This window comes from Zea mays, chromosome 1 (assembly GCF_902167145.1).
Source record: "Zea mays cultivar B73 chromosome 1, Zm-B73-REFERENCE-NAM-5.0, whole genome shotgun sequence".
Taxonomy (NCBI): domain Eukaryota; kingdom Viridiplantae; phylum Streptophyta; class Magnoliopsida; order Poales; family Poaceae; genus Zea; species Zea mays.
Window position 1 is genome coordinate 45,955,830 of NC_050096.1, and position 14,908 is coordinate 45,970,737.

Genomic DNA, 14,908 nt, shown 5'->3' on the forward strand with positions numbered 1-14,908 from the left:
CAACTACAAGCCGGGTTAGCGTTAGAAGTATAATAGACTCTACCAGAGAGGGTGCAAAACAAATCGCAAGCGAATAATCAAGTGAGACACGCGGATTTGTTTTACCGAGGTTCGGTTCTCTCAAACCTACTCCCCGTTGAGGAGGCCACAAAGGCCGGGTCTCTTTCAACCCTTACCCTCTCTCAAACGGTCCCTCGGACCGAGTGAGCTTTCTTTTCTCAATCACTTGGAACACAAAGTTCCTACAAGGACCACCACAAGATTGGTGTCTCTTGCCTCAATTACAAGTGAGTTTTGATCGCAAGAAAGATTGAAAGAAAGCACGATTGCAAAAGTCAAGCGATAAGAGCGACAAATAACACACGGATCACTTTCTCTCTCAAGCCACTAATCACTAATGATCTCTTTTCTCAATTGTGAAACTTGGAGAGAAGGAGGCTTTGAATGTGTCTTGGAATGGATTGCTAGCTCTTGTATTGAATGTTGAAGGTTGGAATGCTTGGATTACTTGAATGGAGGTGGTTGGGGTTGTATTTATAGCCACCAACCACTTCCTAGCCGTTACTCCATTCTGTCGACCGCGGACGGTCCGCCTGCCTGGCCCGGACGGTCCGCGCCTGTAGATCAACGGCTGAAAACGCAACGGTCAGCAGTAACGGCTATATCAACGGCTATATAGCATTTAATGCGTCGACAGATGTCAGATAAAGCCAGTCGCGGACGGTCCGCCCGCCTGGCCCGGACGGTCCGCGAGGCCGCTATAATTCATTTCTCTGAACCCGTCACCTTCGGGTTTTTCGGTTTCTTGCCTACCGGACGGTCCGCGCTAGAGGCCGGACGGTCCGCGCGAGGTCTCAGACGGTCCGCTCTTTTCCTCCGGACGGTCCATAGTGCAGACTTGGATTTTTGCATTGGTTCTGTCCGAGTGTCATCCTCGTGTCGCGGACGGTCCGCCGCAAGGGCCCGGACGGTCCGTGATTGGCCTGTTTTTCCAAAAAGCTTCTCCTGTCCGGAATAATCTACGGTATTCCGGACAGTCGATTTTAGTATAGTTGTAGATGAACCTTTGGCACCTGTAGAACATATAATCTAGAGCAAACTAGTTAGTCCAATTATTTGTGTTGTGCAATTCAACCACCAAAATTAATTAGGAAATAAGTGAAAGCCTAATTCCCTTTCAGTGGGCAAGAGAAGATAAGACTCAAGACTTCTAGCATTCTAGCATCAATGAGGTGTTGGAAAATATTAGGAAAAAAAGGAGAAAATGCCTGCCTCGACTAAACCGGGCAGGCCAGTTCTACTGCCCTCAAACCGGCTGGCTAGCTTCACTGCTGCTGCTTGGCCAGCCCTTTGCCAGGCCTCGACGAAACTAGTTCCGGTTTCCCTGTACTTATCTGGACCGATTTGTTTCCAAACCGGCTTGGATCTATTTTGGGCGTAACAAATTTAGAGAAAGTGTTTTGGACTTTTTTTTCTATTGACTAAGCATTTGAATGCACTAAAGGTAATAACTAGTTGACTAAAAAAGTGTTAGTGAATTCAGTTAGTTAATAAATAGCTGGCTATTAACTGATTTCAGCGGTTGAAACAGCTAATGAATTAATAGATAATTGAGCGTGCAACTAATAGTTGCTAGACTATTAGCTAGATGTCTCTAGCTAATTTTAGCTAGAATCTTTATGTTTGAACTTTGAAGTCTTTTTTAATCTTTAGGTTATCATTGAGTTGAATCAAGCACGATCTGAGTACTCTTCATGAGAGAAGTGATGAAATGCTCTTTAAACCTTTCTTGAAACGATATACACTTTCTTGCAAAACACGTTCATTAGGTATAGCCCTTGAGCCTTATGTTCTTTAACATAAAGAACTTGAGGATCCTTTATGTAATCTTCCTACTTTAATAAATTATTTTGTAAAAAATTGAATCCATCCACTGATGACAATCATGTATCCCTCGAGCCTAGAACTGAGTTACCGGGTACACAGAATCACTTTTAGGGTCTTACACATCCTTAGTGTTGAAGAGTAACCGACCTAAAACGATGATGAGAAACCACTTGTCATTGAGTTGTTTGGTGCCTTTGAATCATACACAAATAGCGGTGAAACCCTTATGCGAGCGACGATTGGCCTAGAGAGAGAGAGAGAGAGAGAGAGAGAGAGAGAGAGAGAGAGAGATGTGAGAGGGAGAGGAACCAGCCACAGTGAGCATTGACCGAGAGAGGGAGAGATACAAGAGAGAGAGAGAGGAACCGATGACGAGCATAGACTAAGTTATGGGGGAGGGAAAGGAACTGATGACAATTGGCGCCGAGGAAAATGCGAGTGAGATGTGGGAAAGAAAAAGAAACTAGGCATGGAAGAGATGCGAGAGAAAGGCTTTTATGTGGAAGAGTCGGGCTATTAAATGAGCCTTCTTCTCTTCCTCCCTATTCCATGATCACTGATCTATATTTTTCTCTTTTTTGAGTATATATGCATGTATTAGCCATCTTCTAGGAAAAAAAAACATCTTGAAGACCTCCATTAGAATGCAGGATTGGTAAAATACATGAATAGGAAAAACGTATGAATGGAGTTGATGACAATTACAATCATACAAGAATTTAAAATACAGAAAAACTTCTAGATAAAGCGTTTGGATGCAACATAGAAAGAACACAGAAATTAGATGGGAGAGGTATACATAAAGGAAAGTTTCCAAGAGGTTGGACCTCTTGTTAGAAATCCTCCAAAATCTTATTAGAATGAGCCATCCTATAGGAATTTTAGGCATCCTTTGGAACAAAGGAAAAATGAAGGAATTTTGAGTGATTAGAATCATATAGAAATTTTTCCTATGTGGTCCTTTCGAACAAAGGATTGAGTTCCTAGAATTTTTATGAAATTCCTAAGGAATTGACCATTGTAGTGAGATTTTAGAGGATATCTAACATAAAGTCCAACCTCTTAGAAATTTTACTATGAAATTACAAGTGTCATGAACCTCTAATCCTACATTTTCCCTATCCCTATATTTTACCAATCCTGCAATCCAAAGAAGCTTTTATAGGATTTGTAGGAGCTAAATCCTTTGTTCCAAAGTGATACATAGGAAAATTTCCTATATGATTCTAATCCTCCAAAATTTCTCTACTTTAGCTTTGTTCCAAATGGGGCCGAAACCTTAGACTCTACAGTTGATTGCTCCTGGCGTCTTTTCTATTCTTGCCAACCACTGGCCCGCCACTGCATGCCTAATTTTTTTAGCTGTTGGCAGTATGGTAGCATATTTTTTCTCCCTTCTTCTTGGAGGAACATCCAATGACAATGAGTCTCATATATCAATGCGGCATTAGCAAGTTGATATTTGATAACAGTCCACCGTCACAACCTATATATTCATATATCTGACAGATCATACGATCTCTGATCGTGAAGTCGATGGTACGTGGATCCCTGCAAATTTGGTGCTGTTGATCTGCAATCCTCGTGTTGGACTTGCCTTTCTCCTCGCCCTTTCTTCCAATCGCAAAGCCGTATCACACACGTACGAATGGCACTAACAAATGAACTTCTTCTTTTCTTTTTTCCCTCCAAATACGCAACAATATAACACAGACAAATAAGAAACCTTTTACAAAATAGAATTACACCACTAGAGATGCAACTCATAGATTTGTGGTTATGACTAGCGGAAGAATAGACACATGTCCAAGTATATGTTGGGTTTATATTTGAACCCATTAACAAACCTATTAGTATATAAAAATTAGCTCAAACCTATATCCTAATATAGTAAAAATACACTGGTTTTAACCAGCGGATACCCATTGCTATTTTTATAGACCATGACTTCTCTGCAGCAGAAACAGAAGCCAACTTTGTCCTCCTTAGAGCAACTCCAAAAGGATGTTAAACATTTTACCCTAAAAATTGATTATTAAGAGCAGGCTAAAAAAATTTAAGAGTGAATTATGATGGATACTCCAACAGTTCATTTAAATGTGACATGTGGCGCAATCTGTACAGTCGTCGGAGGCCGTGGATGATCTGATACGTAGAGGAGTGGATTGGGGAGGGATGGAACACACCAAAATATGAGGGAGAGGAGGCTGTGGACGCGGGACGCTAATTTTTTTGGAGGAAGAATGAGGGAGCTGTTGGAGTAGGAAAAATCACTATTATTGACTAATATCTGTTTTAGGGTTAATTTACACGTTCTTTTGGAGTTGCTCTTACAAACCAGATAATATTTAGTATTTTTTGAATAATTAAAGTCCAAATTGGGCTTATACACAGCAAATCAAATTAAGAAATATGGAAAAATAAATCCAATGGCCCCAGGACGTAGCTGCTAGGAAGCCGGAAAACCGGATTGCTCGAAACGAGAAAAACTCGGGGAAGAAACTGCGAAAGGAGGCCAGAAGGATGCAGCGAGTTCGGTTTGACCACCAGCTCCTCTTCCTCCCCGTCCCCTCCTCCTGAATGGCGACATCCTCCTTCCCATCAAATCTCTCCTCTCCATTTGCATCTCCTCCTCGTGCGCCCCGTGACTCCATCAAATCGCCTCGCCCCGTGCCCCCTGCTCAAAACCCTAGCCCTGCCGCAGCCGTCCTCCATGGCTGCGGATTTCCGCACCCCTGACCGCCTCCTGCCCGCCGCAACTGAGGAGCCGACGACCCCGCAGGGCCACCCTCCCAATCCGGTGCTCAGCACCCCCACCGTCCCCGACGCCACCCACGATGGCCTCCGCTTCTGGCAGTACATGCTCGCCGGCTCCGTCGCCGGCGTCGTCGAGCACACGGCGATGTTCCCCGTCGATACCCTCAAGACCCACATGCAGGCCAGCACGCCGCCCTGCCGCCCGACGCTATCTCTGAGGGCGGCCTTGCGTAACGCCGTGGCCGGCGAGGGCGGCGCCCTCGCCCTCTACCGGGGACTCCCCGCCATGGCGTTCGGTGCGGGCCCCGCCCACGCCGTCTACTTCTCCGTCTACGAGTTCGCCAAGTCGGCCCTCACCGACCGTCTCGGCCCCAACAACCCCGCCGCGCACGCTGCCTCCGGGGTCGTCGCGACCGTAGCCAGCGACGCGGTCTTGACGCCTATGGACACCGTCAAGCAGCGGCTGCAGCTCACCAGCAGCCCCTACACGGGCGTAGGGCACTGCATCCGCACCGTGCTGCGCGACGAGGGGCCTAGCGCCTTCTTCGTTTCCTACCGGACAACCGTGGTCATGAACGCACCCTACACGGCCGTCCACTTTGCCACCTACGAGGCGGCCAAGCGGATGCTCGGGGACATGGCCGCCGAGGAGGAGTCCCTTGCCGTACACGCCACTGCTGGGGCCGCAGCAGGGGCACTTGCCGCTGCGGTCACCACTCCCCTCGATGTTGTGAAGACGCAGCTACAGTGCCAGGTGAAGATCTAGTGTACTTGATTTGCGATCTGACTAAAGTTCTGGTTTTTAATTCTTTGTAACAATATTAGAGCTGATTTGAGTGATTTCTGATGGCTTACCCACCAAAAACGAGGGATCTTTGATAGGATCTAGTTATCCTATTAATCTCCAAGATTATTGGAAACAATTGTGCAATGAAGTTAGTTGCCTTTTGTGTTCCTTTGATCTGCTAGTGGTGACTACTGCTCTAAGGATGCCCGGTGGCACTACTGTGGAAGCCTAGTGACATAGTAGAAAATCTTTTTAGTTCTGCACAGTGAGATGTAATTCTGAGAACCTATTTGGAATGCAGGAATTTCACAGGAAAAACATAGTTTTTTGGGGAGGGGGGTTCTTATTTATACTAGGAATTAAGAGGACTAGTTTCATGTTTTGCCAATTTTGATTATAAGAACACAAAATCTAACCAGTGATGCCTCGTGCACTCCCACGACCACGCTCCCTGTGCTGACGCCGGCTATCGCTGGAGTTAGGGTTTGCTGCCTCTCCTGAACCCTAGATCCCTGGCAGTAGGCTGGCCCGACGGTGGATGGTGGAGTGGCGGGCGGTCTGTGGTGGTGGAGGCAGCAGTTGGAGCGCAGGGGCGGGGGAGGCAACTTGCCGACGGAGCCGATGGCTTAGCGAGGGCGAGGTGGATGGTGGGTGGTGGTGCCAGGCGGTGGCAGGAGGGGTTTGCTTCACAAGCGTACGACCCGTCGCACGCTAACTGTCCCTTATAAGAACTAAGCGGACTAGTTTCATGTTTTGTCAGTTTTTGGTTATAACTTATAAGAATTAAGAGAAATCAATGTCAAAGCAGTAGGCATAATTGTTTGACGATATAGAGATGATATATCACATGCCAATAGCGGCCTGCAATTTTTTTGCTGAAAATCATATTGAAAAATCCTATAAATCACTAACTAAACACATCAACCACTTTGTAGTTTAAACTTCGGGCCTTGAAGTATGTTTGACTAACCTTTCTATCACATATAGAGTTTGTACTTAATGTGATTGCAGTTTCCACTGATTGCGTTGCGTTCTCTGTCTAGTCTACTCCTTTGTTTGTTTGTGCCCTGGTGAAATATGTTGTTTGGTTGTCATATCATCTGCAGTACGTGTCTGAAGAATATAAATGTTATGATTGTCTGGCTATGTTTAAGCTAAACATTCTTGCTAAATACCACATGTTGTCCTTGACTTTGTGTTTCTCTTTTGCGAGTTTCCATGATCAACATCGATTCCGCCAGCTTAAACATGATATAAGAAAAAGGAAACAAATGGATACACATGAAAGGTCTACATTGGTTCCTCCAGCTTAAACATGATATAAGAAAAAGGAAACAAATGTATAGTTGTATACACTTGAAAGGAACATGAAAACCACCTGGGAAGGCTTTTCCTGTAACATGTAGACCAGCATGGTGACCTTGCTTGAATATTGTATACTAGAATTAGTGTTTCCTATTCTATGGGAAGCTATCAAGTGCAAATGCACCATGAAGGGAACCATAAAAACTTTCTCAGTTTGGGTGCAAATCAATATGAAAAGATCCCAGTGGTTCCCTTGAAGCCTTTGATCGTGTCACCACCGTTCTGTTTGTTTTTTGAGTTTTACAGTGGATGGTTTGTACAAGGTTTATTTTTTTAATCTCCTTGAATGTAAATGCTATCGACCTGCTTTCAGTTTCATGAAGATAGTAACACTCATTTTGCTGATCAGGGTGTGTGCGGCTGTGAACGCTTCTCAAGCAGCTCAATAGGAGACGTGTTTAGAACAATCATAAAGCGAGATGGGTATTCTGGGCTCATGAGGGGATGGAAGCCAAGAATGCTGTTCCATGCACCTGCAGCTGCAATATGTTGGTCTACATACGAGGCCTCAAAGTCATTTTTCCAAAGGTTCAATGAGGAAAGGCGGAAATAGTCTGGGGGCATTACTTTTAGACCCATGTATTTTTTTCTTGAAGTCAATGTACTTCTTTCTATACGGAAGCATACTCGCTCAGCTGAATGAGAAGACGCAGCTCCAGGATGCGTTTGTTGGTGATCCTTGTGCCCAAGAGCTGCCAGCGGTTGACTGAGATCTGTCTAACGAAGATCTGTCTGTGCCACTGTGTTCCTTTTCAGATAATTCGATGTATTTATTTTTCCCAGCCTCGGGGTGAGGAAATAACACTAGAATATTTCTTTTTCCAGTTTGATCAGTCAGCAAGCTTATCTGTACTGTTGTATGGCCTCCTGCTCTGTGCCAGATTTTTTTATATAATTCAAAGGCTTTGGTTTCGTTGCAACGTGGTTGGAGAAATGTTCCCTTCTGTGGTTGGAAATTGGAATAAACAATAACTGAGTAATTTGTATACGTCCGTTCCCCATGGGATCCAGGGATAAGCGATCTAATTTCCTTCCCTAAGTTCGTCCTATCCCCATAGGAAGTGATTGATCCAAAGGAGGATCTGCGGCAGAGGTTTTCGTTCCACTAACTTGTACTACTACTGATTATATAAAAAGCATAGAAGCACCAGTGGTGTGTGCATTTTTTTTCGTAGAGCTGCTTTGCATTTTCTAATTTTTTCTATAAAAATAAATTGATTTATGTCAAATTTCTGTACCATTTCTCTAAAATTCCTGCCTTCCAAAATGAATCTTAAGCAAGTCCGTCAGCATGCATCTTGGGATTCCAGTCCACCGTGTATATATGGAGCAGTAGTTTGCCATGTTTAAATACACTATATCTAATAGTCAACTATTAAAATTAATTGATGATATCCAAACAATATAGTAATAGTTAGCTAGCTATTATTAGTTGGCTAATTTCATTAGTATTTTTTATCAATAAACTATTAGTTCTAGTGCATTTAAGAACTCGTTTATGGTGTGTAATTTCACACATTCTTCAGTTTAAAATCTGACATGTTGGTTCAGCTACATCGAGCATCGAGCTCTGCTCGGGACATTTTATAGATAAAGTCTGACACAAGACATATATTACTAGGGTATTCTTCTTCCGAAGGTCAACAAAACATCAAGACCGATTGTTTCATGGTGCATCTTTAAGCATTGTAGGTATTCTTGACTGAAGCACCTTTGGATAAATCAGCTAAAGACAGAGAAGCTTCAGGATATTGTCGTGAAGGAGCAAAAGATGAAATGTGACGAAGACGCAGTCCTTCGAGCTTGCCCACAAAAATGATATAAGGAAATGACGTTTTATTCATGACATGTCATGTAGCTCGAAACGTATAGCCTTAATGGTGTGAAAGGTAATTTCATCAAAATTATACTTCATGGCTACAATGCATATATTAAGGCATTTTTTTTGGAAGATCAAAGGAAAGACGGTTAATCGTGGCCTTCAAGTCGAGACCCTTTCTTCATCATGTAAGCCTCGTAAAGTCGAAGGTAATAATGTAATTCCTGCTTGAATGATAATGTTGGGGGCCCCTCAAAAACATAATTTGACAATGTTTTTCAAGTATGCGAGCAGGCATCTTCGGAATCAGGTTACGGGTATACAAGAGCATGGTCAAGACGAAGCTTGACTGGGATGGAAGACGATCATGACGAGGGATGAGACGATCACAAAGCTATATGCAGAAAAGCTTCGGCATGACATCAGAAAAAGGGAATCGACTTAAAAATGAAAAGTCAAATTAGACCTCGAAGAATTACTATAGAATTATTGATAAATGTAAAAGGCATTAATGTAATTTTACACGGGCTGCGTCTCGTGCCTATAAATAGATGAACAGTACTCCCGTACTGTTCACGCTGACTGTGCATTCGCTTTAGCATCACGCTTGTACCCTTACTTTCCTTCAAGCCGAAGGTACATTTGTAATTTGTCGTTGTTTATACAAGTAATATAATAAAAGGAATTAATAATAATGTTTAAAGTAATCATGTTATTTTCCGTGTTTTGTGTATAAATCTCTCTCATCTTTTATTATGATTATGAAGGTGTGACCTTCATAACCTTCGTCCGAAGTTCATTATATCCGAAGGGAAATAATGCTTCGAAGGACGAAAGACTTTGATATTTAACATTTTATGTTGTCTTGTTCTTAATTTATAGCATTTGAGAACAAGTCCCAACAGATAAAAAAGATCAAGAATGAGTGATGAATGTAAGATTGTATAACATGCTTTTATATGTTGCATTCCCTTCATTACCTTTTCACACCTTCATCTCTTATTTGACCTTCTTTTAAAATAAGGATGGGTTTAAGGACGAAGGTGGACCTTAATCTCATTATATTGTCTTGTTTTCTAATACCCGAAGATATTAAAAACAAGTGAACAACATATATCATAAGCAACGAGCACACCTTCTGAATCCTTCAAGTGTTAGATTCTCACAGCAAAACCCAAAACACACGATATACGGTGCACGCAGATCTCCCACATAGCTAATGGGTGTAGAATTTATTCCTGCAACTGAAAGCAACAATCTGTCCTTCTCAGCGTGCAGCGAGCAAGACGAAGCCTGTCCATCCATGTGAGCCGCGAAAGCAAAACTAAGCTAGAACTCGTCGACGGTGATGCCGCCCCTGACGACCTCGTAGGCGTCCCGGCTGCGCGACCTCTTGATCCCAGCGGTGAAGTGGACCTTGGCGGCGTCGGCCTTGACGGCGGTGACCCTGGCCCAGACGAGCACCTTGGTCTTGATCCCTTCCACCTCCGTGAGGCGGCCCTCGCCCAGCGTGCCAGACACCGTGGCGTCGAACCGCAGCTCGGAGCCGTCGCGGTAGCCGACCTCGCAGGGGGACGGGATGTACACCGTCAGGCGCCGCGTCTCTGGCACGAACTCGTAGTTGGTCGCCTCGCGCGGGAACAGGCCCACGGGGAGGTTGTGCTCCTTGAGCAGGTCCGCCAGCGGCTTCTGCATCTTGCCCTTCAGCTTGTTCACCAGCCATTTCGCTCCATCCCCGACGCTGGTAGAGAGCGACTGCATGCAGTTAGAGTTAGGAAACATCAGCGGCGCAATCAGCAAAGAAGAGACGACCCTTTTCCCCTCTGAAAATCTCTCATATGTATCTCAGCTTTAATTAAAACCTGCCATGATAAACAGATGACAGAGACCGGAGTTGTTCATTCATGGCTGCTCTAACTATTAAAATCACAAACCGATCCATCCATGCCTGTTCTAACTTTGAGCTGGTCTATTCATCAGAGGGCGCAGGGACAAATAGGCTGCGTGTGAGAGCTGGACGATGCTAGAACGAAAAGAAACCGAACGAATCGTGAGGTGCAAGAAAGAGCAGGCCGGGATGGGATGCTTTTGTCTCACGGACATCGAGGTCGTCGCCTGCCGAGGAGATCTCCTTGTTGGCCCTCTGCCCCAGCCAGTAAGCGCCCACCTTGTTCATGATCTCGTCCATCTCTTGTTTCCTTTCTCTCTCCAGACAGGCGAGCGGCCCCGGCGATCTCTCTGCTGCTGTCGCTGGCTCGCTGCTCCGGTGCTCCCTCTTGCGTGCGATCTCTTTGATTCTAGGTTAGCTTCTTCGCTACGCCTACGCGGAGACGGAGAAGAAAGGAACCCTGGGAGGGCGCGCCCTGGTTCAACAGGTCGTGCGTTGGATGCGACCGGATCAAAGCCAGAAGCGGCGAGGAAGATGTGTCCTCCACTGTCGAGCGTAGCGAAAGCGACGGCTCTTTCCTCTTCGCATGGTTTGGTTGGTCGTCGTCGGCAGTCGGCACACTGTTGCGCGTATGGAAAAACCGGCAGCTGACGATGGTCACGTACTCACACACGGCTCACGTCTCGTCTCTTGCTCTTGTCTTCCAGAAACCTCCGCCATGAAGCACGAAAGGCCTTTCCGTGATACAGTTGGGCCTTAGATGCACAAGTCTAACACACCTATCAAGTCGGGCCACAAAATAGGCTTCTCAAATACTCGGCCCGTATCACGTTCTGGAATCCCACCTAGCCTGGTCAGCCCACTCTCCGGGGCTAGGGTTTTAACGAAGCATATAAGAGCTCCCACCCGTGCAGACAACCACACCTCCTCGAAACCCTAGCGCCGGCGCCTCCACTTCGTTTTCCTCACTCTCTCCTCCAGCTCAGGTATCCAACTACCCTCCTCCGACTCCACCATCGATCTGCCCTCGCGTTCTATGGTTATCATCTCCCCTTGCGCTGGTTGCTGATCCGTGCTCTGCTTATCGAATCTCCTCCTTGGCCGCAGGGTCCGGCGGCGAAGGGAAGGCAAGATGTACACCGCGAGGAAGAAGATCCAGAAGGAGAAGGGCCTTGAGCCCTCCGAGTTCGAGGACTCCGTTGCCCAGGTGAGCAGAGCGCCAACCCACCTCCTCTCCTTTTACTGCGTTTATTTTCCTTGAACTGCTGCTCTGTTTGTTTGTGGTTGCCAAAGAGTCGGGGTTGTGATGTGTTTTTGGCTTGTTGTACCTGCAGGCTTTCTTTGATCTGGAGAACGGGAACCAGGAGCTCAAGAGCGACCTCAAGGACCTGTACATCAACAATGCTATGTATGCGTAACGTTTCTTTCTATATTCTATCGCCTGTTGAGATAGTAGCATGTGGTGCATGGTTGTGACATTTGGTGAGTATGTTTGTTGTGACTTTGCAGCCAGATGGATGTTACCGGGAGCAGGAAGGCTGTTGTCATCCACGTCCCATACCGCCTGCGCAAGGCCTTCAGGAAGATCCATGTCAGACTCGTCAGGGAGCTGGAGAAGAAATTCAGCGGCAAGGTGAATTTCTCGTTTTTTATTTTTTTCTACTGCTGTTCATGGTTTAGGTTTATATATGCTAATTGTAGCTACTACATAAACATGAACGGGGTAATGCATTTAATGGCCATGAGATTACATAGATTTATTCAACTTCTATTACTCTAGCCAGTGGCGGACGCAAGACGAAAATTCAGGGGGGCCAAAAGGATCACATGGGAGCTATGATTTTCTAGTTCGCCAAGTCCACCAACCGCAGGGGATAAGTTATATTGTTGCGATGAGCGAGATCTAGCTTGTCGAGCGGATCGATGTCACGAGAAAAATAGGACAAGTGACGGAGGCGCTAGGAAGGGGCGAAGTCGGGTGGCGGCGCATCGGGAATGGGTCGGCGGCGTAAACAGGGCAGCGAGCAGACTGATTTAGGTGGTGTCGGGAAGATTAGAATCAGACTGGTAGATGCAAGGACTGAACCGAGAGGATTCGACGAGCAGGCTCATAACATGGTTGTTTTAGGCTATGTTCTAAACCTCTAGAGCTAACTCATAACATGGTTGTTTTAGGCTATGTTCTAAACCTCTAGAGCTAACTGTTAACTAGTTTTAGCTGGGTTGGGACATCTAACAATTAATACTTATTTGAGGAGTATAGCTAACAATTAGTTGATCCATTCTAAACCTCTCGGCTAATTTTAGCAACTAGCTATTAGTTTTAGAGATTTAGAACAAGACTTTATACTATCTAAATTTTTAATTTTTTCCACACTTAATACTAAATAATTATTAGGTATAAAAGGGTGTACAAAATTGAGGGGGGGCCATGGCCCACTTTGCCCCCCTCTGGATCCGCCTCTGACTCTAGCGTAAAATTGGTTGTCATGAACATGTCACGTTGATTGTCAATACCCATCTTTTTGGATTTTTACTCGAACTGTGCAGAAGCTTCTGACCCCACTTTACCAATCGTAGTTTTCATACATGTTATTGTTAGGCATGCCTACTTGTACTACATATGCTTCTTCTTTTTGTTTTGTTAGTGCTTAGTGTCTGTGTGATATAGATATGTCTTTTGTCATAATATGCACCTTGTTATGAGTCTGGTCCTTATGGTGATTTTTGTACCCTAGCATATGTTTAGAAATTTTTAGCTGAACGGTCTTGTTTGGTCTACAATATTAGAGTCAAGTTTGCAAGAATGCTTATCATGCATTTTACCTGGCACAGGATGTGGTAATTGTTGCTACAAGGAGGATTGTGAGGCCACCCAAGAAGGGTTCAGCTGTTCTGCGCCCTCGCACCAGGACTCTGACTGCTGTTCACGATGGCATCTTGGAGGATGTTGTCTACCCAGCTGAGATTGTGGGGAAGCGTGTCAGATACCGTCTGGATGGTTCCAAGATTATCAAGGTAGATGCTTCCGTCTTCCTTTCTTCAGATAGTCTACATGTCCTACTGAGGAACTGAAGGGCATCTCTACTGACAACTGTATTCACTTGTATAAAAACATCTAAAATTTTGCCTTGGCATTAGTTACCTAGAATTTCTTTATACATTTATGGTTTGTTGGCTAACATATAGCAGCAAGTTACTTAACCTTCTCTTGTAATGCCATTCAGATTTTCTTGGACCCAAAGGAGAGGAACAACACTGAATACAAGCTGGAGACCTGCACTGCGGTCTACCGCAGGCTGTGTGGGAAAGATGTGGTCTTTGAGTACCCTATGACCGAAAATGCATAAATATGATGCCCTCTGGATATCTCCACTCTATTTCGTTGATTCTGAATGTTATGTTGGGTCTCCCTATGTACTTCAAAAACATAGTTTTGATGCTAAAGTTGCCTAGCAATTTGGTACGGGGAAGTGGCAGTGGACGTGAACAATGTTAAGTTTTGAGCATTTAAATTAAACCTTTGCCCTGATAACGTTGCTGAGTTATTTAATTTCTTGCTTTGTTCGCGGCTTGTCAGTCTGTTAAACTGTTTATTTTATTTGGCATAGCCTGAAGGAGTGAAATCAACAGTTGTCGTAGTTCTAACTGTTTTTTTTCTTGCTATGTCATATAATACAGTATGTTTCAATAAAATCTCTTAAGAAGAGTCGATGTCCCTCCATCCCGCTATTGTGCATGCTCTTCCCAGAGCGACAACAATGACATTCATCATGGCGGCCCCTCAACCAATGTCCTCTCACCTATCAATCCTTCCTCGTTATGACCCATCCTTGCTTCCGGCTCCATCACCGTGGCAATGTGCCCACTCCCTAGTCGCCAACATTTGCTTTAAGGTAAAATTCATATATTATTTTAGATGTTTCTAGATGTATTTCTCTATATGTAAAGCATTAATTTCCACGGTTTCGTGTTGTCATGTGTCACTACTTGCCTTCAGTTTACCTCTCTTCGCCCCCCCCCATTTTTAAATGGTAAAAAAGATAAAACTATGCATATATAGAGATTTGAACCACAATTGTTGGCTCCAAACTCACATACACACCCACCTAGTGTTAGTCAAAAGAACACACATGCCTTTCTCTACTATACTTAAAGCACTAGTTTCAATGGTCGCCCTGTGTCATCAATTTACAAAAAAGTCTATACATTTATTTCAAATCAACTCAAATATTAAAAAGCGGTGCAGCAGGTGAGGTATCTTAAAAAATGGTGCAAGAGGTGGGGTTTGAACCCACACCCTGATGGAAGAAGGGTGGAAGACACTGGTCGAAGCTATCTAACCAGTTGCTACCACCTCGTTCGTCATTCTACTTCTTTTCTCTCTCCCCTCACGCCTCCACCT

At 44.6% G+C, this 14,908-nt stretch overlaps 3 protein-coding genes across 4 annotated transcripts; 2 read left to right on the forward strand and 1 right to left on the reverse strand.

The window, feature by feature from the left end:
- Nucleotides 1-4,374: 4,374 nt before the first annotated feature.
- On the forward strand, nucleotides 4,375-7,716 carry LOC100284957 (mitochondrial RNA-splicing protein MRS3). 2 transcript variants are annotated; one of them, XM_008681155.4, is made up of 2 exons: nucleotides 4,375-5,398; nucleotides 7,146-7,716. In XM_008681155.4, exons 1-2 carry the CDS (start codon nucleotides 4,601-4,603, stop codon nucleotides 7,347-7,349), a joined length of 1,002 nt encoding a protein of 333 aa, XP_008679377.1. In that variant the 5' UTR covers nucleotides 4,375-4,600; the 3' UTR covers nucleotides 7,350-7,716.
- A 1,929-nt stretch (nucleotides 7,717-9,645) lies between these two features.
- Nucleotides 9,646-11,221, reverse strand: LOC100283541 (uncharacterized). The gene is made up of 2 exons (NM_001156441.2): nucleotides 10,717-11,221; nucleotides 9,646-10,370 (listed from the first exon to the last, which is right to left on the reverse strand). Exons 1-2 carry the CDS (start codon nucleotides 10,801-10,803, stop codon nucleotides 9,945-9,947), a joined length of 513 nt encoding a protein of 170 aa, NP_001149913.2. The 5' UTR covers nucleotides 10,804-11,221; the 3' UTR covers nucleotides 9,646-9,944.
- A 45-nt stretch (nucleotides 11,222-11,266) lies between these two features.
- On the forward strand, nucleotides 11,267-14,222 carry LOC100193269 (40S ribosomal protein S7). The gene is made up of 6 exons (NM_001138416.2): nucleotides 11,267-11,489; nucleotides 11,611-11,710; nucleotides 11,838-11,911; nucleotides 12,013-12,136; nucleotides 13,339-13,521; nucleotides 13,731-14,222. The coding sequence occupies exons 2-6, from the start codon at nucleotides 11,636-11,638 to the stop codon at nucleotides 13,851-13,853; spliced, it is 579 nt and encodes a 192-aa protein (NP_001131888.1). The 5' UTR covers nucleotides 11,267-11,489; nucleotides 11,611-11,635; the 3' UTR covers nucleotides 13,854-14,222.
- The last annotated feature ends 686 nt before the right edge of the window (nucleotides 14,223-14,908 follow it).

Excerpts from the sequence above, each read along its gene's own strand:
- LOC100193269 (NM_001138416.2), top strand. The coding sequence starts at position 11,636 with ATGTACACCGCGAGGAAGAAGATCCAGAAGGAGAAGGGCCTTGAGCCC. Across the intron at positions 11,711-11,837 it reads TCGAGGACTCCGTTGCCCAG|GCTTTCTTTGATCTGGAGAA; the intron begins GTGAGCAGAGCG and ends TTGTACCTGCAG. Across the intron at positions 13,522-13,730 it reads ATGGTTCCAAGATTATCAAG|ATTTTCTTGGACCCAAAGGA; the intron begins GTAGATGCTTCC and ends AATGCCATTCAG.
- LOC100284957 (XM_008681155.4), top strand. The coding sequence starts at position 4,601 with ATGGCTGCGGATTTCCGCACCCCTGACCGCCTCCTGCCCGCCGCAACT. Across the intron at positions 5,399-7,145 it reads AGACGCAGCTACAGTGCCAG|GGTGTGTGCGGCTGTGAACG; the intron begins GTGAAGATCTAG and ends TTTGCTGATCAG.
- LOC100283541 (NM_001156441.2), bottom strand. The coding sequence starts at position 10,803 with ATGGACGAGATCATGAACAAGGTGGGCGCTTACTGGCTGGGGCAGAGG. Across the intron at positions 10,371-10,716 it reads CGGCAGGCGACGACCTCGAT|TCGCTCTCTACCAGCGTCGG; the intron begins GTCCGTGAGACA and ends AACTGCATGCAG.